Source organism: Stegostoma tigrinum, chromosome 9, assembly GCF_030684315.1.
Source record: "Stegostoma tigrinum isolate sSteTig4 chromosome 9, sSteTig4.hap1, whole genome shotgun sequence".
In the NCBI taxonomy this organism is placed as follows: Eukaryota; Metazoa; Chordata; class Chondrichthyes; order Orectolobiformes; family Stegostomatidae; genus Stegostoma; species Stegostoma tigrinum.
The window spans coordinates 59,472,536-59,500,000 of record NC_081362.1 but is presented as its reverse complement, the minus strand read 5'-3'; the positions used below and the strand labels follow the sequence as shown (position 1 = coordinate 59,500,000).

At 36.8% G+C, this 27,465-nt stretch overlaps 1 protein-coding gene across 3 annotated transcripts in view; it reads left to right on the top strand.

Annotated features, from left to right (window-relative positions):
• Positions 1-27,465, top strand: part of LOC125455096 (G patch domain-containing protein 2-like) — a 255,807-nt gene that overhangs the window by 174,909 nt on the left and 53,433 nt on the right. For all 3 annotated transcript variants that reach the window (XM_048536660.2, XM_048536658.2, XM_048536661.2), the window contains exon 6: positions 22,233-22,300. In XM_048536660.2, coding sequence (XP_048392617.1) covers positions 22,233-22,300 — 68 coding nt within the window. The remainder of the gene's footprint in view (positions 1-22,232; positions 22,301-27,465) is intronic.

Here is a 27,465-nt window from a genome sequence, read left to right as displayed (position 1 = left end):
TTCTAGCAGTACCAAAAACCCAATCAAGCTGCAAAACTGTTCCTAAAGAACCATATTTAAACACAGATTTCAAAGGGACAGTAAAATTCTATTGAAGTTTAGTTAGCTTATTATTTTACTTGTATCAGTATGATGCAAACCGTCTTAAATTGTTGAACATTGTTGATGTAAACTCAGGTAAACCTTCAAGTGAGGGTGCTTTCAATTGTGACATTGCATCTGTTACTTTCTGTTACAATTGATTTGCGACTTGTATTTTGAAGTGTAAATAAATTCAAATTTAAAATATGGTTATCTGCATATATTATGCAGAATACGTGGGTTTCCTTCTGTCTAATTTGTATTTACAGTTACGTAAGATACAAAGAAAGCTGTAGAAAGAAAATGTTGAAGAAAGACATGTATAAGGTTTTTAGAAGCCTGTTTTGCCACTTATCACATAAAGCATCATGCTGTTACCATATCTTCTTGAGACCTTGGGATGGAAATTCATCTCAGGCAGTGGTGCAAAACACAGTACTGAATTCGTTGCCTGTTAGATGTTGTGCCTGATCTTCAGCTCCATTACTGCTGCATGGGATGAAAGGGGCACAGGGGGTGCTGATCTGATACAACTGTTTTGTGCCATTGCCCAAGAAGGATTTTTCTCTCCTTGACTCAGTGAAAATTGGTTGCTTCATAACTTCTGATATATTCTGGTTTCAAAAGCTTGCTGTATGTACAGGCACACAACATGCACACATTGACAAAGGAACAGTTGATACTGAGCCAAACAACTGGAATATTTCAGCATTCAACTTGACACTGTCCACACAGCAGGAACAGCACCTCATATTTCGCTTGATGCTGCAGCCCAATAGTATCAATGTGGACTTCACAAGCTTCAAAATCTCCCCTCCCCCTACCGCATCACAAAACCAGCCCAGCTTGTCCCTGCCTCCCTAACCTGTTCTTCCTCCCACCTATCCCCTCCTCCCGCCTCAAGCCCCACCCCCATCTCCTACCTACCAGCTTCATCCTGCCCCCTTGACCTGTCCATCTTCCCTGGACTGACCTATCTCCTCCCTACCTCACCATCTACGCTCACCTCTACTAGCTCTCCGCCGCCTCTTTAACCTGTCTGTCTCCTCTCCACCTATCTTCTCCACTATCCATCTTCTATCCGCCTCCCCCCTCTCCCTATTTATTTCAGAATCCCCATTCCCTCCCCCATTTCTGAAGAAGGGTCTAGACCTGAAACATCAACTTTCCTGCTCCTCTGATGCTGCTTGGCCTGCTGTGTTCATTCAGCTCTACACCTTGTTATCTGAGATTCTCCAGCATCTGCAGTTCCTACTATCTCTGTTACTTTGTTGAACTGTTTTGAAGGTGTTTTTATAGATTAATTTTAGCTGAACAATAATTCTTCACACCTTTTACAAGCTAGACTTGGTTGTTTTTGTGAAAGAAGAGAAAGTTATAAAGATGGTCTGGGAACAGAAATTCTCTGAGCTAGTTAAAACTATAAAAATATGCATTGTCTATTATGTAGTGTCCTGGTTTTGAAAAAAATAATGCAGACATCGTCACTATTATTTTCCATGATTGGTAGCTTTCACGAAGGCAATTTAGTATTTGCTTATTTTAGGTCAGCATGCCATATCCTAGTCGTTATCCGTGAGAGGAGAGTTTAAGTTGCATGTCAGCCAGGGAATCGTTGCTTGAACCTACACGATATGGACATTGTTTTGAGCTGAAATATACTTGGTTAAATTTTTGACTGCATTAAAAAAAAATGCTACGTAGTTTGAAGGTATATAATTACTACTTAACTATGTCTTCTAAACCATAAATTACTGAAATTCACCAGTAACAATTCAAATCATGAATAACAATTCCTAATAAGAACCCATTTCATACCATGTACACCGTATTTGTGACATCTTTAAATTTTACAGTGCATAATTTTGAAAATAGCATATGACTTTCCCTATGGAGTAATACCATTTAATTTAATTCATTCATGAAATAGTGAAGTATTGTTTTTATTGATAGCAATTTTTTACTGTTCTGAATTGAAAAAAAAATCTGTTGTAATGTTTAATTGTGAGTCAAATTGAAGCATTTTGCAATGTGTTAAGGCAGAATTAATACACCTTCCTGTTCACTGGTTGATTCATTTAGAAAGATAAACTAAAAGATCTTGATGTAATTTAAGCCTTAAAGGAAATTATTTAAAACCCAGCATTTATTTAGTGTTTGTTTGAAAATTTAGAAAATAAATGTTGCATGTCCAGTTTACAAATGTTCTGTTTACTGCACCTCTATTTTGTGGCTTGTATAAACTCAAATAAAATCACAGATCTTGCATCCATGTGGTTTTCCTTGTGATTCAGAAGTATTTGGCCATATATTCAAATAGATCCAATTTAATTTGACGCTTATTATATCAATATTATGTCTATTTGTACCTGTTAATATAATGATTCTTGCATTTGCTGTTTATTTTGCATGTTAAATGCACATTCTTCTTTTAGGTCCAAACTGCCATGAGATGTTTTCTTCTCAACTGGAAAAACCAATTTGAGCTAAGTGAGAGACTGAATCCACTGATATTCTGCGCTACCTCATTAAAATAGCAGGAGAATGAAATGCTGACCAATGAAGCAAAAATCCACTCATAGGTTGTTTTTAATTCATTAACGGGATGAGGAAGCCACTGGCTAGGTAGCATTTATTCCCCAGAGGGCAGTTGTGAGTCAACCACATTGTTGTGGGTCTGGAGTCACATGGGCCAGACCAGGTAAGGATCGCAGTTTTCTTCCTTAAAGGACATTAATGAACCAGATGGGTTTTTCCTGAGAATTGGCAATGGATTCATAGTGAGTATTAGATTCTTAATTCTAGATATTTATTGAATTCAAATTCCACCATCTATCATGGCAGGATTCGAACCCAGGTCCCCAGAACTTTACCTGGGTCTTTGGATTAACAGTCTAGTGATAATAGGACAACATGACATGTGGAAAAGGAAGACCCACTAAAAACCTGCCCTCGACTCCTGCTGCCAGTACCTTCTTTTATGACCACAAGCCTGCACCCCCTCATCCCAGCATCAGTTAAATCTTTACAGCAACTATTATCTCCCCAGTGACATGACTGGTCATTAGATCGGCAGACCCCTGACTGACAGAACATTGTCCGCATGATCCTTGATCCTGCTGACGTGTCCATGTACCTGCCGGCCTTCCTTTAACGATTTAATGCTAGACGATCGCTGATTCTTCATTTGGCGGCTGAGACTCATGCTGCCTCTGCAAAATTTCTTCCAGAGTATCCTTATATGTTTATAACATAATCATGGCATGGTGGACTTTATTCTGGTATGGTGTTATACTGTTCTATTTCAGTACATTTTGCAACAGCAGTTTCAGTGAAGCTAATTTTGAAGTAAATGATTTGTGATGAATAACGTGTCCTGCTAGCTGGGGGAAAAAAGCTTAGTCCTATTGATTTCCTCACCTTTTTCACCCGTACTTCCCTATTTCAATATCAAATATTATTGCACTAAACTAATTTTATTTAAGAAGTTGACATGGATCTATTTGAGGAGTTGGGCAAAATGAAATACCAAATTTATACTTAGTTTAAAAACGTTGTAGATTTACACACAGACTGAAAAATTATGAACCAGGTAATAATAATCCATATAACGAACAAATGTTGTGAATATACAAGAAAATTCTTTTGATCAGTGAAGCTAGCTCATTTTAATCCCAGAATTTGTGCAGTTTGTTTCTAGACACAATGCTTCCCCTCAGTTCAAGACAGCTCCATTCGCAGTAACAGATTACAAACTTTAGTAATCACAGGGCAACAGCAATTATAGCATATCTGTTCACCTTTATACCTCATGATGTGCTTCATCAAACAGAAATGTTCGCTAAAGAGGTAGATTACAGACTTGTCCTTCTAAAATACTACCTGTACGTTCAGCCTTAAAATTTCAAATAAAAAAATACAAAGGCAGCAGAACTGTTTGTGCATTAATTTTAAGCAAAACTCCTCAGTTATCTGTTAATAGCAAGCTATGCTTATTGTTACATTTCTTTAAGAGTCCGTTGGTGCATGTATTACAATATGAAAAGCATCAGTTTTGCATGAATTTTATTTTTTAAGCATTTGCAAAATATAATGGAAGCAAAAGAATATTACAAAAAACTAGTGAAATGAAGAGCATTTTCACAATTCGATGATATTTCAATACATTGTACATTCCACACACATGCTTACACTTGGCAAACTGGAAAGCAGAGCAAAAAAATCTTTCCAGAGCCAGATGGGAGAAGTAGAAGTACATTCCAGTGTTGCTGAACCTTAGGTACCCCGCTTGCGGGTAATTACAATTTTGATGGTAGTAAATTATGACAGATTCTTGTCATCACCCCTACCTGTTCTGGCAGGGATTATTGCATTGTATTAGAAATAGCCCAGTCAAGAAAAAGTGTGACCAAAATGTCCATATTTGGAAGGAAGATGTATCTAAGAATGATGAAATGAAGGAAGAATATGAAAAAAAAATAGAAACAATTGGACAAACAAAGCAAGTTAACTCATCATAAAATGAAAAAGGACTTAGGATATTGGTGGAAACAGAAATGCTGAGATAGATTAGTATGATAGTCAGTAATTGTAATGTCATGCCATTTGTGGTGGCTTGTTACAGATCACGTGTCCGAGTTGCTGTGGCAACATTATTTTTGTTTTAACATGCATATGATGGTTTGGATTTATGAATACTGGTGGGAGAAACTCCAACTATCTTTACATGGTTAACTAGCAATCTCTATCATTTTAACCAACCATTAGCACATCATGGGAAGATTTTTAGATTAATAATCAACTTGTTAGCCATGTTATTAGCTCACCTTCCTTAGTCATCAGGTTTTAGGTGGTACTCAAAACTACAGCTTCTGAGTCAAAGGCAGGGCACTGCTCACTGTCCTACAAGATCTAGCATCATTTAGTCCTGCAAATAAGACATGATGATCAGAATTTATTTTTTTTTTAATTAAGCAAATGATGGAGAGGCAAACCCAGACAATACCTTTAGATTTTTCTGTTTTACTGAATGCCTGTCTCTCACTTGAAATTACTGTACTATTAGGAAGTAAATAAATGGCAGACATGATTAGACTTGCTGTTACGTTGAGAAGAAAAAATACTGCCCTATTTTTAATCTTTGAGTGAACAAATTCATAATGATTCAGGAGCGCAGCAAAGCAAAGGCATAAGTTGTGGATTACAGTGCTGCCTACACACCCATGCTTTCCCCAGCCTGGCCCCCAGTCTCAGTATTCAACAACAGTCTGTTAGCAATGGACATTATCAAATTTCTCTGACTTTGTCAACCTGACATCTTCCGAAGCAACTAGTACTCTAGAGGGACCATGACAACCATTAGCCGAAATTCATACCACAGGTCAGTAATGGGACCCTTCTTTTTCCTGATGCATGTTAATGATCTAGATCTTGGTGTACAGGGAACAATTTTAGAGTTTGTAGATGAAGCAAAACTTGGAAGTATTGTGAACTGTGAGAACATACGCAAGATGGTAGAGTATGCAAATAGTTGCCACATGCAGTTTAATGTGGACAGGTGGTAGGTGATGCATTTTGGTAGAAAGACTATGCACAGAAATTAAAAATATGGCGTGCAATACTTAAAGGAGTGCAGGAACCAAAGGACTGGGATGTTTATGTGCAGTTATCACTAGAAGTGGGAAGGCTGATGGAGACAGCAGTTAATAAACAACACAGTACCCTGGACTTTTTTAATAGGGACACAGAGTGCAAGAGTGAGATGGTTATGCTGCACTTTAACAAGGCACTTGTTAGACATCAACTAGAGTACTGTGTCCGGATCTAGGTGCCACACTATCAGAAGAATTGAATGCATGACAGAGAGGGATTTACAAAGATAGTTCTAGCAATGAGAAACTTCAGTTATTAGGGTAGATTGGAAAGGTTAGTTCTCATTTTTTTGGAAATAAGAAACTAAGACAGATCTAATAGAAGTTTGTAAAATCAAGAGAGGTCTGGATAGAAAAGATACAGGGAAAATATTTCTGCTTGTAAAAGGATCAAGAATGAGAGGGCACAGACTGAATGGGATTTGCAAGTGTAGCAAATGTGACGTGAAGAAAAGCTTTTTTCATACACAAGTGCTTTGGTTCTTGAATGCATTGCTTGGAAGTTTGACAGACTCAGAGTCAATTGAGGCATTCAAGAAGGCATTAAATGATTAACATAAATAGAAATAATGTACAACAGTGTAGGAAAAATGCAGGAGAATTGCACTAGGTCATAATGCTTGTTGAAGAGCTAGTGCAGACTCAACGGGCCAAATAACCTGCTTCCACACCATGTGTTCTGTGATGTGTGCTTCCGTGATGCTGTGCTTATTTAAATTATTTTTCTGTCTAAACCGAAAAATTTCGAGGACATGTTTGGTACTGTACATGAGAATTCCATCAGCAAAAGAGCTGAGGAGGAGTGGTGACAATTGGAGTTACTGAGGTGGAAATAAGCAACATCACAAATATGTGACAAAAGGAAAGAGCTGGTCTTGGAAATCTGAAACAAAAACAGCAATAGTTGAATAAACTCAGCAGTTCTGGCAGCATCTGAGGGGGGGTCACTGGACGTTTACTCTGCTTTCTCTCAACAGATGCTAGTTAAATTCTCCAACGATTTCTGTTTTTGTCACAAATATGTAGTTGAAAAATAACACCAAGGTTGCCACACTGATTTGCCCTCAGGCATTTGTTAGAGAGGGGTGGAGTCAGGGATGGGGAAGTAACAGGGACCAAAGATAATAGCTTCAACCTTCACAATATTTAACTGTAGGAAATGACTGCTTACCTGATACTGTACGCTGAATAAGAAGTCAGGCAATTTGGAGAGAATAGAGATGTCAACAGGGAATGGACCATAAAAATAGGTAAGTCTTGCTAAAACTATACAAAGCACAAGTCCAACTGTATCTGGGATATTATGAACAATTTTGGTCCCTTGTCTAAGGAAAGATATATTGGCATTGGAGACAGTCCAGAGAAGATTCACAAGGTTGATGCTGGGTATGGATAAACTGTCTTATGAGGAGAGGTTCAGTAGGTCGTGATTATATTCATTGGTGTCAAGGAGAATGAGACGAAACACAATCAAAATGGTTAAGATTCTTAAGGGTTTGAAAGAATAGATGTGGACAAATTGTTTCCTCTGTGGGTGACAATAATAATGCCCTCTAGGACCAGAGGGCATATTCTAAGAACAAGGGGTCACACATTTAAGATGGAGGGAGGAGTTTTTTTTTCTTTAAGAGGGTGGTGAATCTGTGGAATTCACTAGGACTGTTGAGGCCATGTCGTGAAGTATATTTAAGGCTGAGATAGACAGATTGCTATTCTTAAGAGAATCAAGGGCTGTGGAGATGAGCAGGAAGAATTAATTGAGGCATATCAGTTCAGCTATGGTTTCATTGAATGGTGGAGTAAATTCGGTCAGCCAAATGCCCTACTTCTGCTCTTACATCTTTTGGTCTTATGATAGATGGTCTTCTGTAAAGCTGGATGTCTTCTGTGTACATGTGAAAATCAGTGTGATTTTGAACATGTCTTAAGGTGCACAATAATGATGAAAAGCAGGAGGAGGATAGGAATATACCCTTGGATGACAATAGGGTTACTGCAGGAAAGACAAGAGAAACCTTTGGTCGTTAGTCTCTGGCTAGAATTAGATGAAAATGAAACTAGAGAAGTGTTGTTCTGAACCACTGGATTGCAGTGGTGAACAAAAGATGCTGTCATCAAATGGGCAAAAGGCTACAGAGCAAGAAGGGATACTTTACCTTTGTCAAATTCACAGGAATGTAATTTGTCACTTTTGTGAAAAGTATTTTGATGCTGTGACTGGGATGGGAATCTGATTGAAGGTACTTAAATAAAGAGTAACATAATTCAGAGAGGCAAAGGAGGGTGGAAATGTGGCAATAGTTTCCAAAGATGGAGGGAGTGAAGGACAGGTTATATAAGCACCAGAAATCATGGCAGATTTGAAGGAGATAGGGACAGAACCTGAAAAAAAAATTAACAATGTCAACAAACATGTGAGCCTGGAAGAGAAGTTGAGTGAATGGAGCTGAGAGAGCAGGAGATAGATCTAATGGACGATGAGTTTGGAGAGAGCATAAAAGGAGATAGAGGAGAAAAAGATAAGGAACCAAGTTCAGAGTTAAGACAGATAGATACCATGGAGGAAGTTCAGCCTCATGGGCTTTGGAAGGAAGAGAAGTGGCAGAGGCCAATGATTACGTAGATCAATCTTGGTGAATAAAGCAATCCATTAATTCACGTATTTCCTGAAGATTAGAGTGGAGGAAACAGAGGAAAGAGGCTTAAATAATTGGTTTTCATTAGAAATATGTCAGAGGATCACCTTGCCTTCCAGGTTGAGCCTCTGGATAATGAAATCTAAGTTCCTTTGATTTTAAGGTAAAATACCTGAATTTCAAAAGAAGAGTTGTATTAGACTCAAAATATTAACTCTTGCTGTCTCCATAGATACTGCCAAGACAGAAGCTTCTCTCCAGCAAGTTTGGTTTTATCCCAAAATTGCTGTCTTTTGGTAAAATATTGTTGACAATGCTTATAGTAAAATCTAAGCCTGTATTTACAGATAGTAGAACGTAAATGAAGAGTTGGTAGATAAGCGTGTTCTCCAGCTTGTGTTTTAGAATCATAGACTCTCTCCAATGTGGAAGCAGGCCATTCAGCCCAAGTGTACACCAGTCCTCTGAAGAGCATCTCATCCAGACCCACACTCTCACCCTATTCCCATAACCCTGCATTGGCCGTGGCTAATCCACCTAGCGTGTACATCTCTGGATGCTATGAGTAGTTTAGCATGGCTAATCCACCTCAACTGCACATACTTGGACGGTTGGAGGAGACCACAGCACCGGGAGTAAACTTACACAGAAATGGGGAGAATGTGCAAACTCCACACAGTTCCCCAAGGCTGGAATCAAACCTGGGTTCCTGGCACTGTGACACAGCAGTGCTAACCACTCAGTCACCATGCCACCCCAGGAGCATTATGTATCCATATTTAGATTTAGATTTATTTATTTGTCACAGATACTAAGTATAGGAATACATAAGTACAGCAAAAGCATGAATAGAATTCATATGTGTCACAAGGACTGCATTTTTGCAATTCACATCCTTGATTCATTCACTCGTTTAGTAACTCCTTTGTTATGAGGTTGGGTCAGTTCATTGTTACAAGGACACATGTTGTATCATCTTATCAATTATTTTTGTGAACAGTATTAGGTCAAGTAGGTAGCAAATGACAAACAGCAAACTCATTAAGAATGAGTGCCATTTTAGCAGAATTTCTTTTCTAACCTCATCAGTATCTGAATAATGTTAAATGACATCAGTGTTCTGCAGGACATTTTGGTTTGGTAAACACTGTAACCTCTGGCATAAGACACAAAATAGGCTTTGATGTCTGACAGTGCAGCTTCTACAGATAATTGTTTAAGACAGCAATGTAGCAGCGTACCAGTTAAGACACTTGTCTCATAACCCATTAACCCAAGTTTGAGTCTGTTGTCAATTAATGCCTCAAACAACAGTTTTGTGGTAATAAGGAGCTTTTATATAATTCTTATAATATTTCTATATGGTACTATGTTTTACACTAAGATATCTCGCTAGGAAATAATATAATGACAAGTGATCATTTCTTCTGCCTTGGAAACTGACTTCCTGGTGCAAAATAGCCCTCCACCTATACCCCATCTACCACTAAGTTGACAACAGCCTGTTCCTAGTCCAGTGCTTTAACTGATAATGATAACTCATACTCGGATGATATTGTTAAATAAGTTAATTTCATATACCCCAGAAGCCATTCCTGGAGCTCTACAACACCCTGGGCAGTCCAGAATGAATTAAAGCAAGATACTAAAGATGCTGGAAATCTGAAATATACACAGAAAATGCTGGGAAAACTGCGCAGCTCTGGCAACATCCGTGGAAACAGCAATGATGTCAACGGTTCAAAAACAACATGACTTAACTGAAGAAAAGTCACATTGGACTCAAAACGTTAACTGTTTCCTTCTCCACAGATGCTGCCAGACTTGCTGAGTTTGAATGAAAACTAGAGTGAAAACTGAATTAACCCCTAGAAGTTAATCATGTAGCCAGTGCTCAGTATTTAGAAGTAAGGAATATGTTTATAATATGCTCAGCATCTTTAGCTTTGAAAAGCGATATCTTAAAAGGTGTGATAGGTTATCACACTTATACATTTATCAAAGCATCTAAAATAAACTGGATAAAAATAGCCAATCAAATTACCTCCACATATAGATATATACTAATACAGCAAAATAAGATAACATAATTTGAATTAAGGCAATGTACTCAAAGTTTGGTCTTCCAAAATGATGTAATAAAATGTGTTGTAGAATCTTCTTTATCTGAGTTCATCTTGGTGAAGAGTGAACTGCCTCATACATTTGTCTTTTTCTCCCAGTGGAAACTGCTTACTGCTCATCATGCATTCAAAAATTTGCCACATGGGCTAAGAGTTTAAATTGGAAAATACAATATATGTTTTATTTTTATTTTAAAACTGGATTGTGTAGAATCTTTGTATCAGGAGCTTTATTCATTGAAAGCATATGCACTGGGCAGTTATGGGACAGGGATCACACCCACGTGATATCTTTCTGCACTCAGTACAATGATCTGAAATTGCAAAATAAAGGTAATGCATTTGCCCGAAGTCAAATCAAAAAGGAATACATAGATGGTATATCAGAATAGTTGAAAAGTAGTATTACTTCTGCTACTTCACCTCAGGGTCCTGCATTCAGACTGTTGGAATGAATGCCCTCTTCCACTGCCAGCTAATTTTGAGGTAGGGAATGTAACTTGTTACTTGCTTATTTCAAAATCAAGGTTGGAGGAGTGTGGTCTCATTCCTAATCCCACCATTCCCCGGTGTCAAAATAAATTTAAATGCTCTACCCTGGTACCAGTTCATCCAATTCTATACTTTTTGTTTAGAATATAAAATTCATCAACTAAGTTTCTTAAATTAATAGTTGTTTTGCTTATTAATTATAGAGTGGCTCATTTGACAAGCATGAAAATCACAACAACTCAGAATTTGAAGCATATAATAATAAATATTTATCTTTTGAAGTAACATCCAACATCAGGGAAAACAAAGTAGGGGAGATTTTTTTTTCTTGCTCCCAAAGTTTATTTCTGACAACTGGCAAATAATTGTTAGTTTTTGTATGTAAAGGCATAAGATAGGAAGTTTCAAAATGGCTTTCAGTTAGTGACCTGGCACATGCAAATAGGTGTCAGTAAATGCAGGAAGTTGTCTCTGAGACCTAGATGCATTTAATTCAGGAAACACTGGAAGAACTCTTCCAGAGACTTTTCAAGGGAATAGCTGGATTTGTGTTATCAGACTGAATCCCCAAAAATTCGTTCTCCGAAATGCAAAAGGTGAGATTGGCGATCTTGAGGCTGAATGACCCTCCCTCAAAACTGATGTTGGCTAGGAAAATATTGGTTTAAATGCAGAAGATAGCGTGGGGGTGGGTAAGGAGCAAATGATCGGTGGGGATAGAGCCCAAGGGAGTGAAGAACAATCAGACAGACAAAGGAGTAGATAATGCTCTGGGTTGGAGGATAAATAGCTATTAATGGGGACAGTTAGTGGTTAACAATGGGTTGTGTGTAATGGCAGGCTACGTGATAACAAGGCCTGGGGTGTTGGGATTAGGATAAGCCCTAAAATTATTGAACTTGACATGGAGCCCTTGTAATGTCCCCAAACAGAAAATGAGATGCTGTTCTTCTAGCTTGTGCAGAGCTTTGCTGGAGCACTGCAGCAAGCCTGAGATGGAACTGTTGGCCAGGGAACAGGATGGTGTGTTAAAGTGGCAGGTAGTTGGAAGCTCAGGGTCTTTTTTGTGGACAGGTGTTCTGCAAAGCGGTCACCCCAGTCTACATTTCGTTTTCCCAATTTAGAGGAGACCACATTATGAGCAGCCATATACTCAGTCAAGTGATTTCCAGCAAATACTTCTAGGGAATAGGTGGTATGATGGCTCAGTGGTTAGCACTGCTTGCCTCACAGCACCAGCAACCCGGATTCAATTCCAACCTCCGTGACTGTCGGTGTTTGCACACTCGTGTCTGTGTAGGTTTCCTCTGGGTACTTCAGTTTCCTCCAACATTCCAAAGAAGTGCAGGTTAGGTGGATTGGCCATGTTTAAAAAAAAATTGACCTGTAGTGTACAAGTTACTTGGGTTTGCCAAGGTAAAAACCTCATGCGGGACTTTAGGGATGAGGTGGGTCTGGGTGGGATGCTCTTCTGAAGTTCATTGCAGACTCCATGGATAGAATGTCCTCTTTGTGCACTGTCGGGATTCTGAGATGATAATTAGCTTAAACTATCTGACTTCCATACCGTGTTTGTTGAAAAAAACCCCAAATGTGTCCTTTTTATGACCCTTATTAAAAAAGGAGACCAGGTCCCTCCTCACACTTCCCAAATGAGCTGGTTCACAACCCTTTTAACACAAATCCTAAAAGAAAATGAGAATCTTCATAAGAACTATTAATCCTGACACCTGAAATAGTAAGCCAGAGGGCATGAATTCAATTACTTCCAAGGCGGCTTGAATATTTGTGTTAAATACAAAGGCAAATTTTGGAAATTTTAGAGATTTACACTTGTAAAAGTGACTATCAAAGCTCAGCTTGGCTCACCTGACATAATTTTGTGAATGAAACCTGCCATCCTTACCAATCTGACGTATGTAACTGCAGCCCCACACTGCATGGCCAACTTTCTGACTTCTTATGTTACCAGAAAAGCCACTCAGTCATAGCACACCAATGGTTCAAAGGATCTATTGTCTGACTCCCAGGACAGCTTCAGATCAACAACAAAACTGGTCTTGAAAGTGACACCACATCCTTAGAACATCTTTTTAAAAACCTTAAAAAAGTTCACAGTAGACCAAATTCCACGAAACAAAAATGCCAATTACTGCACTAAGTAGACATTCTGAATTCGTTCCGATCCACAAAATTCATAAGACATTGCAAATCAAAAAGTTCCACTATACAGAAGAACAGATTTCTCAAGGTTCACATATTTGGTGAAAATTCTTCTGCCAATCTGGAATAAAAACATAAAAAACACTTCAGGAAAAAAAATTCAAACTTCAACATATGCAGTGTGCAGAGAAATCTTCCTCAGTTTTATTCCAAAGTAGAGATAACTATTGTTGACCCAGCTGTGAAGCAGTTTGTCGTAGTTCTCCAGCATGGGTAAAAATATGGCCCCATCCCATTGACTAATATACACCTGATTAGTCATAGTAAATGAATCTAACCGAGATAGTGTAAGCTATCCGGAATCTGAAGGGTATAGGCATACACAAACCATCGTATTTGTCACTTGGATTTGGAGAAACTGCAGTGATAGTATTTACTATTCATTACCTCCTCATTTTGTTTTTCCTACCTGTAGTTTAGGTATTTCCTCTGAAAATTGAACAGTAAATTTTATGTTATTGAAAGAAAATGTTAATAATCACTGTTAGAAGAATGAAACCAGTTCAAAATCATGTTAAAAACATGGAACAGTTTCATTCTTTCTCAACAATATCGGTAAGCTGAGACTCCCATTTGTACTAAAATAGCCTTTTAGCTATCTGTGGTAAGATTACTATACATTGTTAGCTTCAATGGACAATGCATGAAGTTCACCATGGTAAGTTGGACTGGATATGTTCAATAAGCCAGATGAGGTCTAATAGGGCAGATCTTCCAAGCTCACCCAGAATCTGTAGAATGATGGGGAAGATAAAAATATAGTTTCCCAATAGTGGTTTAAGATTTCACTATGAAGTTCTCAACTGCCTTTCTGGCAGTTCAGCTTTCCAGACCTTTCACTTTTGTGTTCATTAGGCTGTTGTGAATTCTTATCAATTTATTAATACTTATTAATGTCACAGCTTGCCTCAAGTAGATTTATGGGCAATTTGTTTACCAAAAATAGAAAACAGATGCATCTACAAATCCGACTATATACTGTGGAGTAAAGTTCTTCCACCAAGTCCCATTGGTTCCTTCATGACTAAGCCATTTCTTTGTATAAAAGTTTACAGTATAAACTGTGAAGCATGACTAAATCAACCAGTTCATGAGTCATATGGGGTCTTGTTTGTTGTAATTAATTGCATACAGTATAAGAGATGAAGCATGTCCATGTTAACCAGCTTGTGAGAAATTTAAGAAATACATTGTCTTTCTTGTATTAATTAAATACTTACTGTGCAAGGGATAAAGGGTTGACCAGCCCTACTAACCTCCCCAAGCAAATGTTTTCCCTCCTGCACCAAATGGTACCCTCAAAAGGTATGACTAATGACCCAAGTACAAAATCTTCAGGCAAATGTTGAATGGTTTTACAATGTTTCCCAGCCGTCCCCTACGGTCATCATCAAACAAACAATTGATCTTCTGGCAACAGAAGCAACACACTTCTGTTGCCTGGAGCGCTGAGGAGGAACACTCCACTAATTGCAGAACAGCGCCTGTAGAATAATGATTGTTATTGCACCCTGTACAACCTAGCTCTTGGACAAGGAAGGAAGGGAGTCTGACAGGGATGCTGAGGTTCCAAAATTGTTGATGAGGATGCTGACGCCGGAAGGGCTGTTGTGAGATGAAGCATACTGTCTTAAGAGAGCCTGACAGGGGCTAAATTTGAGTTTGTATTGACGAATGAAGATATTCAGAATTATAAGCAACTCATGTTGCAATGCTGTTCCTGCCCTCAAGGCAGTCCTTGGTTTTTAACTTTAAAACATTAAGCAACTTTGGCATGAATTGTAACTGTTCCCTTTGCACCAATGACCTCCCATTCACTTTTCTGGCCAGACCATCAATATGGAGTTATGCAGTATTACATGGGACTGTATGTACATGACTTAACCTTTATTTGCAGGGGATATTCATTTGTCAATGAGATGTAGAGGAGATAAACCACACTGACTGACTCCTGAAATCCAAGCATCTGACTTCAGTGTAGCCTGAGAAAGGACACAATCCTTATTTGCTTGACACAGAAAGGCAAGAATAGAACTCAGGGAAAGCACAGGAAAGTTTTAACTTGGTGACACTAGCAGTTGGTGAAAACCTGAAGTTGTGCCTGTAAATAAATACTTGAGTGTATTTTTCAGAGTCTAACAGAGTGTGAATCCAGAACAGGAGGATGATGGACTTGAACAGGAGCAGTTGTTTAGGCAGTCCACGTCGGAGGGGCTATTGAGAGAGTGTTTCAAATCAAATCAACAGAACTGAAGAATTATAATCTCTTGTAAAATTTGAGATTTAATAATTCACTATGGCATTGACGTTAGTGATGGGGTTTTTGAGAAATCCATGGGATCTGTACATTTCAGGTGCTATGTGAGGTGTTCAATCACAGTATGTTAATTCTTGGTGTTAGGAACACATTGTACATGTGTTGCAGATTATAGTACTAATTTACATGATAAAGTATTGTTTTTATTCAAAATTGTGTAATCTTGTGGCTTTATTCTCTTAGACCCCTGGATTTCAACTTTTGTCTACTTTAATAATAAAAGCTTACTGGTCCCTAACTGTACATAAAATAATTATGTCTTTTCCAGAATCACAGCATAAATTTTGCAGCATGGTCAGGGTTCATAACAATATACAAAAATAGTATATTTCATATTCAGCAACATATTGGAATCTCATGATGTTACAACACACCCTTCAAATTACACTTTCAATGAAAGCAATGAATGCTCTCAAAGAAATTCATGTTTGAATGCACTGGCTTGTTTCTCAACTGAAAAACTTCATTTCGAACTGTTGTAACGTTTAAAAAATTAAATTGCAGCTCATAAAGTTTCCTGTAAGGCTCTGGCAATCAGCTACATTTCCTGAATGCAAATTCAAATTGAAAGCGAATAGATTTGTATAATCCAATATCTGAAAAAAAAGATAAAAATTTACTTGGACTGTTGAGCTTTAGGAAAAAAAATGAGGTGCATTTAAATGAGGTGGTTACAAAGTCTGCTAATTTTGTGTAGTTTGGCATTGCTATACAGCACAGAATCAACCATTCAGCCCAGCCAGTCCATGCTAGCATTTTTATCCATACGTGCCTTCTCCTGCCTCACTTCAGCTAAGTCTATCAGCTCCCCTAAATGCAGCCATATTATTCACTTCACCTATTCCTGTGACAGAAAACTCCCCATTCTCCTTACTCTTCAGGTAAAGGGGTTCCTTTTGAGTCAAAAAGTACAGAGCTGGAAATGCACAGCAGGCCAGACAGCATGCAAGGAGCAGGAAAGTCAACATTTCGGGTCAGAACCCTTCTTCAGTCCTTTTTCCAGCATCTGCTGTCCCTTCTGTCTCCATATTTCTTTTGAATTCTTTACTAAATTTTTGGTGCGTGTTTCTTATCAATGGCCACTTATTATGCTGTTGCTCACAATTTGAAGCGTTCTTCCTGCATCCACTCTCTCAAAACCATTCATAATTTTAAACATATCTATTAGATCATCCCTTCATCCCTTTTGCAAAAAAATCATGTCCATGATCTTTTCCAATATGTTTATCCTCCGATTTCCTGCATTATCCTTGTAAATATTCTCTACCCTCTTTCCAGTGCCTGTATATCCTTTTTATAATTTGGAAGCTAGAGATGCAGCCAGTATTTTAGGTGTTGTCCAGCCAAGTTTCAGTACTGGTTTGGTACAACTTGCTTACATTTCAGTTCTTTCTCTCTAGAAATGAGCCTTGTTTGGTTTTCTGCTTTTTTATCAAACTGTAGTGCAATATTTAATGATTAGTATATTTGTACACCAGGATCTCTTTGTCGACCTCAAGTAGACTCACACAGACCAAATAATAAATTGCCAAGAAATAAACGGCAATAAATTGTCATTTTCTGAAGGAGGGTCTAGGCCTGAAACGTCAGTCTTCCTGCTCCTCTGATGCTGCTTGGCCTGCTGTGCCCATCCAGCTCTACACCTTGTTATCTTATAATAAATTGCCTCTATTCTTTCTAAAAAAAAATGTATTACCTCACATTTATCAGTGTCATTTTCTAATTATTCTTCTATTCTGCAAGTTTATTAATGTCATCCTGTAATTTGTTGCCATCTTTCTCAGTATCCGAAGTCCATCCCACCCCCTACCTCCTGTAATTTGATGTCATCTACAAATTTAAAAATACTTATTTTGATTCCAGTCAAGATTCTTGTGGAACGCCATTACCTACTTTTTACCATTGTAACCAGTTACCTTTTACTTCCACGTTCAGTGTAGAAAAAACATGGAATGAACATTGAATTGCACTGTGGCACCAGTGAAACTATTGCAGATGTTTCCTGAGAAAGTACATGGGAAAATTGTAGATTGCAATAGAAAAAAATAAAGCCTGTACGAAAGAAGTAATAACTCTGAAGACTTCCATTATAAAACTCTGTTCATTAAATGGCAGCTATAAGCTAGTGGTTTAATTCTAAAGTATTGTCATGGATTGTATCTGCCAAAATAGAATTATACCTGAACAATACAAAGAGATCACTAAAATATACTTAAAAGCATTTTGCATGCAGCGTAACAAAAATCATGCTTTGTTCTTTATTGAAAATGCAATATTTTTGTTCCTGGAAATAATTTATCTAGAAATGAATTTATGAGACAAATTTTGATTTACAGGTACAATGATAAATTGATCATGGAGATTGATGAGGAAATCATCTCACACAGTAATGAAAGCAGATAAATGATTTCAGCATGAAAAACATTTACTGGGGCCTGGACAATTGATCTCCTTTGATAAATGTGAAGTTGTGTGAACTTAGAAGTGGTTAAAATCAGTTTCATTTGGAATATAAACAATGGTTTACTTAATTAAATGTATTGATGAATTTTAGATATTCCAATTGAACTGTTTCTATACTAATTAGCAATGAGGATTGGCAGTTTGCGAAGAAGATTTTCTTTTACCAAATTTTGAGGGCTACAAATCTAAAAGAAGTTTTTGATCATTATCTAGAAATACTCATTATTGTGCATTCCAAACATTTTGCAGTGATGCATATATATCTGAAATTTCATTAAATATCAATTCTGCCCTTTGAGCTACTAATTATGTAATCATTCAAGTATAATATAAATTTTTTGTAATGTAAAGCTTGTATTATTTCAGTAGTGCAACAGAGTACCTTTTTCCATGGTGATTTCGCAACTTGACTTTCCTTATTCCCGGAATACACACTGAGTTCATCAGTATAAGAATCAAGAGCGTAAAGAAATATGACATGTAGGTTGCCTCATTATCCATCAACGTAGTTATCCTTTACAGTCATGCCATAGTGAAATCTCATCATATTTATGATAAGAAATGTTAAATAGTATTAAATACAAATACAAACTACCATAACTTGCTTAGCCTACACATCCTCCATAAATTTTGAATAAAATAAGATGACTGCTGATTTTTTTTGCAAAACTGCAAACAATGCTTTTCTCTAAACTACAATTCAAAAAATATTTCATTCGTATATCTGCTCGGTATTATGTTCTGTGCAGTAGATTACACATTTCCCCTCTCCCTTTCCGTTTTCAACATGCACAGACACAAAACACAGTTAATTAGCACTTGGTTTGGAAATTGACTGAGTCATGCAACTCTGAGTAATGGTCAGCCCACTTTAGGGAGTCTGATTTGCAGCAATTCCTATCTTAATATTCTGGATATAGGCAAATTTATAACTGATGTATTGTCAAGAAAAAGCAACAAACTTATTTTGCTGTCTTTATATTTGAAGAGTATAATAATCACCTCAAAACTTGAATTTGAAATGAGCTCATAAACTCCTGATGAAACTCAATTATGATTTCCTCTCCACTATACGATAAAAGAAGCAGTCATGCTTCCCTTTTCATAGAAATTTATTGTTCCTCGCAGTGTTGGGATGGTTAACTCACACTAGAGGCCTTCTGATTCCCATTCTATCATTGAATACCTTCAGCTTTTCCTATTGCATATTAATTCTGGAGGGAAAAAATCAGTTCTGATATGTTTGATTATACATGGAAATCATTTTTTATTTAATAGGGTTTACATGACAACGGCTAGCTCATCTTAGAATGTTAATTCATTTTCTATACTTCATGTAGGTGTCTTTATCTGTAAGTATAGCAGCATGAATATTTGTGTACACATTGTCCAACTCTACCCTGATCCTTTCTGTCCTCCCACCCACCACAATAGCAGTGAAATGCTCGAAAAATAATTTTGTAGTTTGGCTGCCTCCATTTGTTGATACTATTTCAGTCAACTTTTCTCTTCTCATCACTCTACCTCCTCTCCACACTTTTTAAATAATATCATCACTTACTTACCATATTCGTGGTTAGCCAGCGAAAGACCACCTCTTTAATATTTGGTTTGAATTATTATATCTATTTTCATATTCATACTGATAATCTTATAGGTCACAAAACATTTGTATACAGTTATTCAGTGGAGATATGTAATGCTTTACTGTCATCTAAAAATGAAATGAGCCATGAATGATGGATTAAGAAAATAAGTTCTATTTTTATGAATTTAGATTAGAAATAATTTAGAGAAACAAAATAGTGCACTCACTTCAACTGGACAGTAGTTAGAGGCAAGATGCTGGCTTTTATTAGACTAATATACCTTTCTAGTACAAGCTAGCATTTAAAACTTGACATGGCTGAGACAAATAAAAACTATTTTACATCTCCAAAAGGCAATTGATCACACATTTTATAGTCATTTATGTAACTGCAGCAGCACTTGCAATTATATTAATGGCGTGATGTGATACAGCCGTACGTATGTTCAACAATAAATGTATTTAATATATTGTCAGAAATGTAATTTAGTGGTTATGTTTATGAAAGTGAACACTAACATGGAATAAAATGTAGACGATGGGAAGTAAATTGAACAGTTTCCACAAATTGTTTTGATTTGAGGGAACAAATACGTTTGTTTTTTTTCCCTTTTATTAATGAATAATTTTCACTTCTGGTATGTGCCATTGTTTTTGCATAGACCACACTGTTCAATTACCCAGTTTGCTTTTCTGAGCTGGAATGCTATACTTCAAAGGGAAGTAGAGATTTCATATCTAGTCATCTTGATTCATTTGCTGACGCCTGTGCTTGGTTTAATTGTAGTGTTCAGTTGCTGGTAATCCAACATTATTTAGTAATAAAACAAACTGTATTTAAGACTATCTTCAGTATACTTTTGTTTTGTAATTGCAGTTTGAAAAGGTGGTATGGCAGATCTAAATCCCTATGGTGAAATATATCTCAGGAGCACTGAAGAAAGTAGAAAGTTCAGTTAAAACTATATTACGTTAAGGCTGTACAGCTGTAGGTGAAGGTCTCAGTTGGTGTATAGTCGCACAGTGAAATACAATCCCCAATGTAACAGTTGTAATTTATTAACTTTATAAAACTGGTTAACAATGGTATTATCAAAAATTCAAATGGAAATAGTCTTATAAAAGTTAAAAGCAGAGTTTTAAGCTGGAATTATGAGCGTAAGGGGAATACCTTGCAGCTTTTTCCTCGACAGCAAAAGTCCCATTCACATTAGATTGTTTAATTATAACTCAACCCCTGCAAGTAAATGGTATAACATTTCTATGGCATTTTATTTTTAATTTCATTGATGGTAAGAAATCACAGAATTGGTACAGAATGATTTCTTTTAGAATTTATATCTTTTAATGAAGGCATGACAGTAAACAGGATTAATATTCAGTGAAATGGCTAGTCAACAGTGTGAGCAAGGGGAAACGCTCTCCCTCCACATGTTTCATAATATGCAACTGAATAAAAACATTGTGTCCACCATGAGATAATGTGATTGTGAAACCTTAACTCAGTATGAAACATGCATAGACTGCTTGCCTTGCCACTATGGTGTAGGAAATGGATTGATATATTCCATGAATAAGAGTCAATGATACAGTATGAAAATCTCTTTTGCAGATATTTTTAAATGAAAAATTCTACACGAAGATTATGAGATTATTTATTTCTTGGCAGGAGAAAATATTGTTTATATCCAAAATAGAAATTAGTTTTCAGGTATAAACTATGGAATATAAACTATCAACATGAAACATTAATTTATAGCATAATTTTTCCTCACTTCTGCCCCACACCCCATAAAGCAAATGTTAGGTGCACCATTTGATGTATTAAATTATATTTTTAAACAAAGAATATATTTAACAAGTATCATACAGTTAACTCTTTACATAAGACAATTTTTTCAGCTCCAAATCACTATTTTGTGAAATATAGGGATCACATTAATATGAAGCATTATTTTGAGATCAGATGGTAATTTTCGATGAACTGTGTGAGAGTTAATTCAGTTTTGTTTTTAAAGCCGTTTGGAAATTTTAATTTAAAATGGTGTAATGCTTTCATTAAGTAGGGACAAGTTATCATTTTCCAAGCATTTAATGAAATAGAATATGTTTTTCAGGAATGGAAAATGTTTGCCTAGTAATCTATTATGTTGTTCTTTACACTGTGGCTTACTTAGTCCCTATAGTTTTGTGGCACCAGAACACTCAGGCTTTCTGATATGCACTAAAACAAAGCAATTAGATTTCACAGTCTTGATAGAAATAAACAATTAAAACCTTACAGACAAATAGCTTTCTAGCAATTGGAATTTTTGTCTTGTGGACCATTTCTTTAAATATGGATATGTTGAATTTAAATGTTGTCTTTTTTTTTAATTTTGTTTTTCTTCAACATGCAAAATAAAACAAAAATATAAAAGTTGCTCTTGACACAAAGGCAAAAGAGTTTTAAAAAAATAATTGCTTTGTTTTAATCAAATTATTTCAACTCTGCCTATGTATTATATTTCAGTTGACTGCTGGCCTTTTCATTACTATGATAAATATTCACTTCCATAAGTGGGGTGTAGACTGTCCACAGAAAATCACGATATGTTTGGCTTTCACAGCCCTACATGCATCATGTACTTTTCTAAGCAATTTATTTTCCTTTTTCAGATTAACACTCCTGGGTCTGGCAGTAATGAGAGACTTAGTCATGTTTCCCAGAATCCTCATAACCAAGAGTGAGTATCACTTACATCAGTGATTCTTCATTGTTACCAATTCTGAGATATATTTATTATCCTTCCTGCTTTGACGCCAATGTGTCAGAGAACCATGGTTAAGTGTGACTTTTGTTTAAAGCCAAATAATACCTCTTTGAAAGAAAACCACCTGCCTAGCTATCTGTATGTGGTTAACAAGGTATAGAGCTGGATGAACACAGCAGGCCAAGCGGCATCAGAGGAGCAGGAAAGCTGACGTTTTGGGCCTAGACCCTTCTTCAGAAAAAATATGGTTATTTGGTTTCAAATTATGAACTTCTGGCTTTATTGAACATGTTAATGCTGAAACAATCAACAAAGAAGGCAGCTTTCTTTGCAAAATATATGATCAGCTCAAACCATATAATCAGTACTAGCTCCCTTAAGCATTGAAGTCATTGGCTAAATTTACTAATCCCAAGACTCCTACAGAGAAGCAAACAGAATGCATGTTGACTCACGCTTATGAAGCACTTTGGTCGGCTCAAATCCTCATTTTGACAATGGGGTTGATAATTATACCCTGCCGCTTTTATTGAATTTATAGAGCAGATTAACGCATGTAAAGTCGATATTAACATGTCGATATTAACATGGGGCAACTGGATATGACCATTCATCAGTCTAAAAATTGCGTTTTCTGATATGGAGTAGACTTTCCGCTGGAGTTCCCCAATCTTAAGATCATCAGAAAAATCCACTTCTTTGGGTTTTCAACCAATCCACTTTGAAGTTGTAAAAATTAGTAGGAAGAGTCCCTGCCACATTTATGATAATTTTTAAGTTGTTGCATATTTTTGTCATACAAAGATTCATTCTCCTTGAACTAAAGTGTTCTATGAAGCTACTTAGCGTGCATTTTTTGAACAACCACCTTGGCAATGGAAATTTTCAAGCTGAATGCTTGTTTACACTCAAATCAAACTCATAAAAGAGTTAGTGAGGACTCTTAAATATCCCATAAAATGTATCATTAAATAACCGAAAACAACAGTATAGCCTGTAGTAGTTATTTAATGGCAAAAATGCACGTACTGGACGACCATGTGATAGCACATGCTCATAAAGATGGTGTTATTAAAATCTATCCCTTTACTCCCAAAGCCTTTGCTTTTGCCCTGCAGCCTGGAAAGATCACAACCAGGTACAAAATACTGTGACCAAGAACTATTTGTGTCATGCTCCTGCATATGCAGGGCTGCAGTTCTTTTTGTTTTAAATCAACTGTTAAGATATTAATTGACGAGTCCAGTACGCCTTGGCTCCTTATCAACTTTAAAAGCAATTTATAATCAGCTTTCAGTCAATCCAACAAGACAGAACAGATTTTGTAAAGAAATTTCAATACTTTGGTTAGCATGCTTACAAACATTTTTTTTTCTTGTAAAAACATATTTGTATGTATCATAGCGAAGGAACTTGACATCCACTTCCCCTTAGTTTAATTAGATCTGAAAATGGTTTACGTGGACTGTTTCTAAAGTTGATCTCTTAAAAGTTAGAAAGTAGATTGCCAAAAAAGCATTATATTTTAGTTTCTATTTACAGCATGGCATTACTATAATGTGATTATGTTTAAATGGTTTGCAAAGTAAACATGAGGAAAGTAATTTTATAAAAACAAATCTGATCAAGCTTTAATTAAGGCGTATTAGCTCAATTGGATTGTGTGTGCTGCTTTTTACACCCAACAATGTGGGTTTATTTTTTGTATGAGCAGAGGTGTTTGGGCATCTCCTTGACTACTTGCTCCATTGTAATATCATAGTTTAATTGAGCTGTCTTGAGAACTCAAGCTTGGCATTTAAAAATGCAAATATCCTATTTTTAGTTAATTAAAAGCTGGCAAGCAACAATTTGACTGCTTAAGAAAAATTGTGATTCATAGGATGCCCATTGCCCATTTACCTGCAGTTTTATCAGTTTGAACTGTTCCTCTTCTCGCGAATGAAAAGTCTTCACAAAGTTGATATGACACCCCTTTTGCTGTAAAATAAAATTGTTCTCTTTGACAATGTACTGTTTTGTGATAGGAGCTGATTTTGACAGATGTATTAAAGACCATAATACTGGAGCACCAGTAGGTCATTCAAACCATCGAGTCTGCTCCTCAATTCAGTGAGACCATGGTTGATCTGATAATTCTAACATTTTCCGGCCTTTTCCCTATAACTCTTAATTCCCACACCGACTAAAAATGTCCATCTCAACCTGGAACATGATTAATGACCAAACCTAAACAGCCATCTGTGGAAAAGAATTCCACAAATTTATTACTCCGTAAAGAAGAAATTCCTCTGCCTTAAGTCAGTGAACCCTTATTCAAAGGTTATACTGTATGGTCCTAGACTCTGTCACAAGGGTAAACAGTCCTTCTGTATCTATCCCGTCAAGTCTCGAAGAACCTTACATGTTTCAACAAGGCCACCTCTTATTCTTCTATTTTTCAATGAGTACAGGCCCAATCTACTCAATCTCTCCTCATAGGACAGCCCTCCACAGCTGAATTAAAACCAAAAGAACTGCGGATGCCGTAAATCAGGAACAAAAATAAGGTTGCTAGAAAAGTCCAGCAGGTCTGGCAGCATCTGTGAAGGGAAAAACAGAGTTAACGTTTTGGGTCTAGAGTTCTGTGGAAGGGTCACGGATCCAAAACATTAACTCTGTTTTTCTCTTCATGGATACTGCCAGACTGGCTGGGCTTTTCCAGCAACTTTGCTCTTTTTCCTTCACAGCTGAATTCAGCCCCGGGAGCCTTCTCTGAACTTCTCCAATGACAATATATTTTTACTTCAATAGAGGATCCAAAACTGTTTGTGGTATTCGTGCTCTGGCCTGGTTAATGCCTTGTACAGTTGTAGCCAAACCTCCCTATGTTTCTACTGCATTCCATTTGAAATAAAGGCCAATATTCCATTTGCCTCTCTATTACCTGCTGACTGTAGATGCTAGCTTATCATAATTCTTGTACAAGGACTCCCAAATCCGTCTGTTCAGAGCTTTCCGCAGTCTTTTCTTCCATTTAAATAATATGTAGCTTCTATATTTTTCCTGTCAGAGTGCATAATCTCACATTTTCGCACATTATATTTCATCTGCCACACTTTTGCCAACTAGTTTAACCTGTGTATATCCTTCTGCAGGCTCTTTGTATTATCCTCACCATTTGCTTTCCCACCTTTATTTTGTGTCCTCTGCACACTTGGTTATAGCATATTCACTTTCCTCATCTAATTCATTAATATATATTGAAAATCATCGTGGTTCCAGCACGAACACTGAGGCATTCCATTAGTTATAGGCTGCCATTTTAAAAATGCACCCGATATCAACTCTCCATCTTCTATTACTTCGCCAATCCTCTATCCATTCCAGTGTACTATTTCTAACACCATGAGATCTCTTCTTTATCATTAAGTAGCCTAATGTTTGGCACCTTATGAAACACCTCCTGAAAATCCAAATACATTACATCCACTGCTAAAGTGCTTGTTACCTCTTCAAAGAATTATAGAAAATTTGTCAGGCATGATTTCCCCTCGGTAAAGCCATGCTGACTTGGCTTCATCATTTTCTGTACTTCTATTTGCTATTCTAATACGTCTGTTATAATAAACTCTGGCATTTTCCCAATAACAAACAATGGACCATCTGGCCTATAATTATTTGCTAAACAAAAAACCGAAAAAACTGCAGATGCTGGAAATCTGAAATAAAAACAGAAATTTATGGGAAATGTCAGCAGGTCTGGCAGCATCTTGGAGAGAACGCAGAGTTAATGTTTAAGGTGCAGAACACCGAAAAAGCGTCACCAGAACTGAAACGTTAATTCTGATTTATCTCCACAGATGCTGCCAAACGTGCTGAGATTTTCTGTCAATTTCTATTTTTGGTTGCCATGGTTGTCTGCTTTTGGCCTTCTCTTTTGAAATATAGGTGTCATACTGGCAGGTTTCCAACCCTCTGAGAATTTTCCAGAGTCAAAGGAATTCTGAAAAATTACTATTACTATCGCTGAAGATACTTTGTTTAGTATCCTGGGATGCATCTTTGGTCCCATTAGTTTCCCTAGCATGTTTTCCCCAGTGACAGTTATTGTATTTATTTCTTATCCTGCATTTGCCTCTTGATTATTTAGTAACTTTTGCATGCTATTAGTGTCTTCTACCATGAAGACTGATGCAAAAGTATTTATTTAACTCCTCTGTCATTTCCTGGTTCCCCATCATTATTTCCCAAGCCTATTTCTCTATCAAGTCTATGTTCACTTTGCCTTCTGTCTTTTTTATAAATTTAAAGGAGTCCAGCTTGAAATTACTTGGAAGAGTACCCTTGAAGCTGATTTTCTTTTTTTTGATGGTTTTTGAATCCTTTATTAGTTTTTGTAACTTTACCAATCCTCTGACATATCACTAATCTTTGTCACTTTTTAAATTTTTACTTTCAATTTGATGCTATCCTTAACTTCTTTGGTTAGCCGTGCATGCCTTATATCCTTCCTAAAATCCTTTTTCCTCACTGAACTATATCCTTGCTCTGAGGTATGATCTGTTTTCTGAAATGTCCGTCATTATCTCCCAAACATCTTTGCTGCTAAAATCCTTTCCAAATTCATCCCAGTTAACCCTGACTTGTTACTTTGTAATTAAACTAGTGTTTGCTTAGTACAGTTGTTTCCAACTCGAGTTCCTCTGTCTCAAGTTGAAAGCTAAATTCTATCTTATGGTCACCGTTTCCAAGGAGATCTTTTGCCGTCACATTATCTTCCTCAATACACGTAACCAGATCCAAAATAGCCTGATCAATGGTTCAATCCACAATATATTGTTATTTGAAACTGTCCCAAATAGACACTGTGAATTCTTTGTCATGGCTTCCTCTGCCAACCTGTCTATCCCAATTTAAATGAAGAAAATCAGTGCATGTACTCATACTTCCAGACTGTATTTGATAAAGTCCCACATTAATGGTTATTCTGAAAAGTAAAAACTCATAGGATTAGGGGTAGCATATTGGCACAGATGTAAGATTTTGCTGACAAATGGGAAGCAGAGTGTAGGCATTAGTGGGTATTTTTCAGGTTGGCAGTTTGTAATAATGCTGCAAGGATCGATGCTGGGATCTGAACTATTTGAGATTTATAT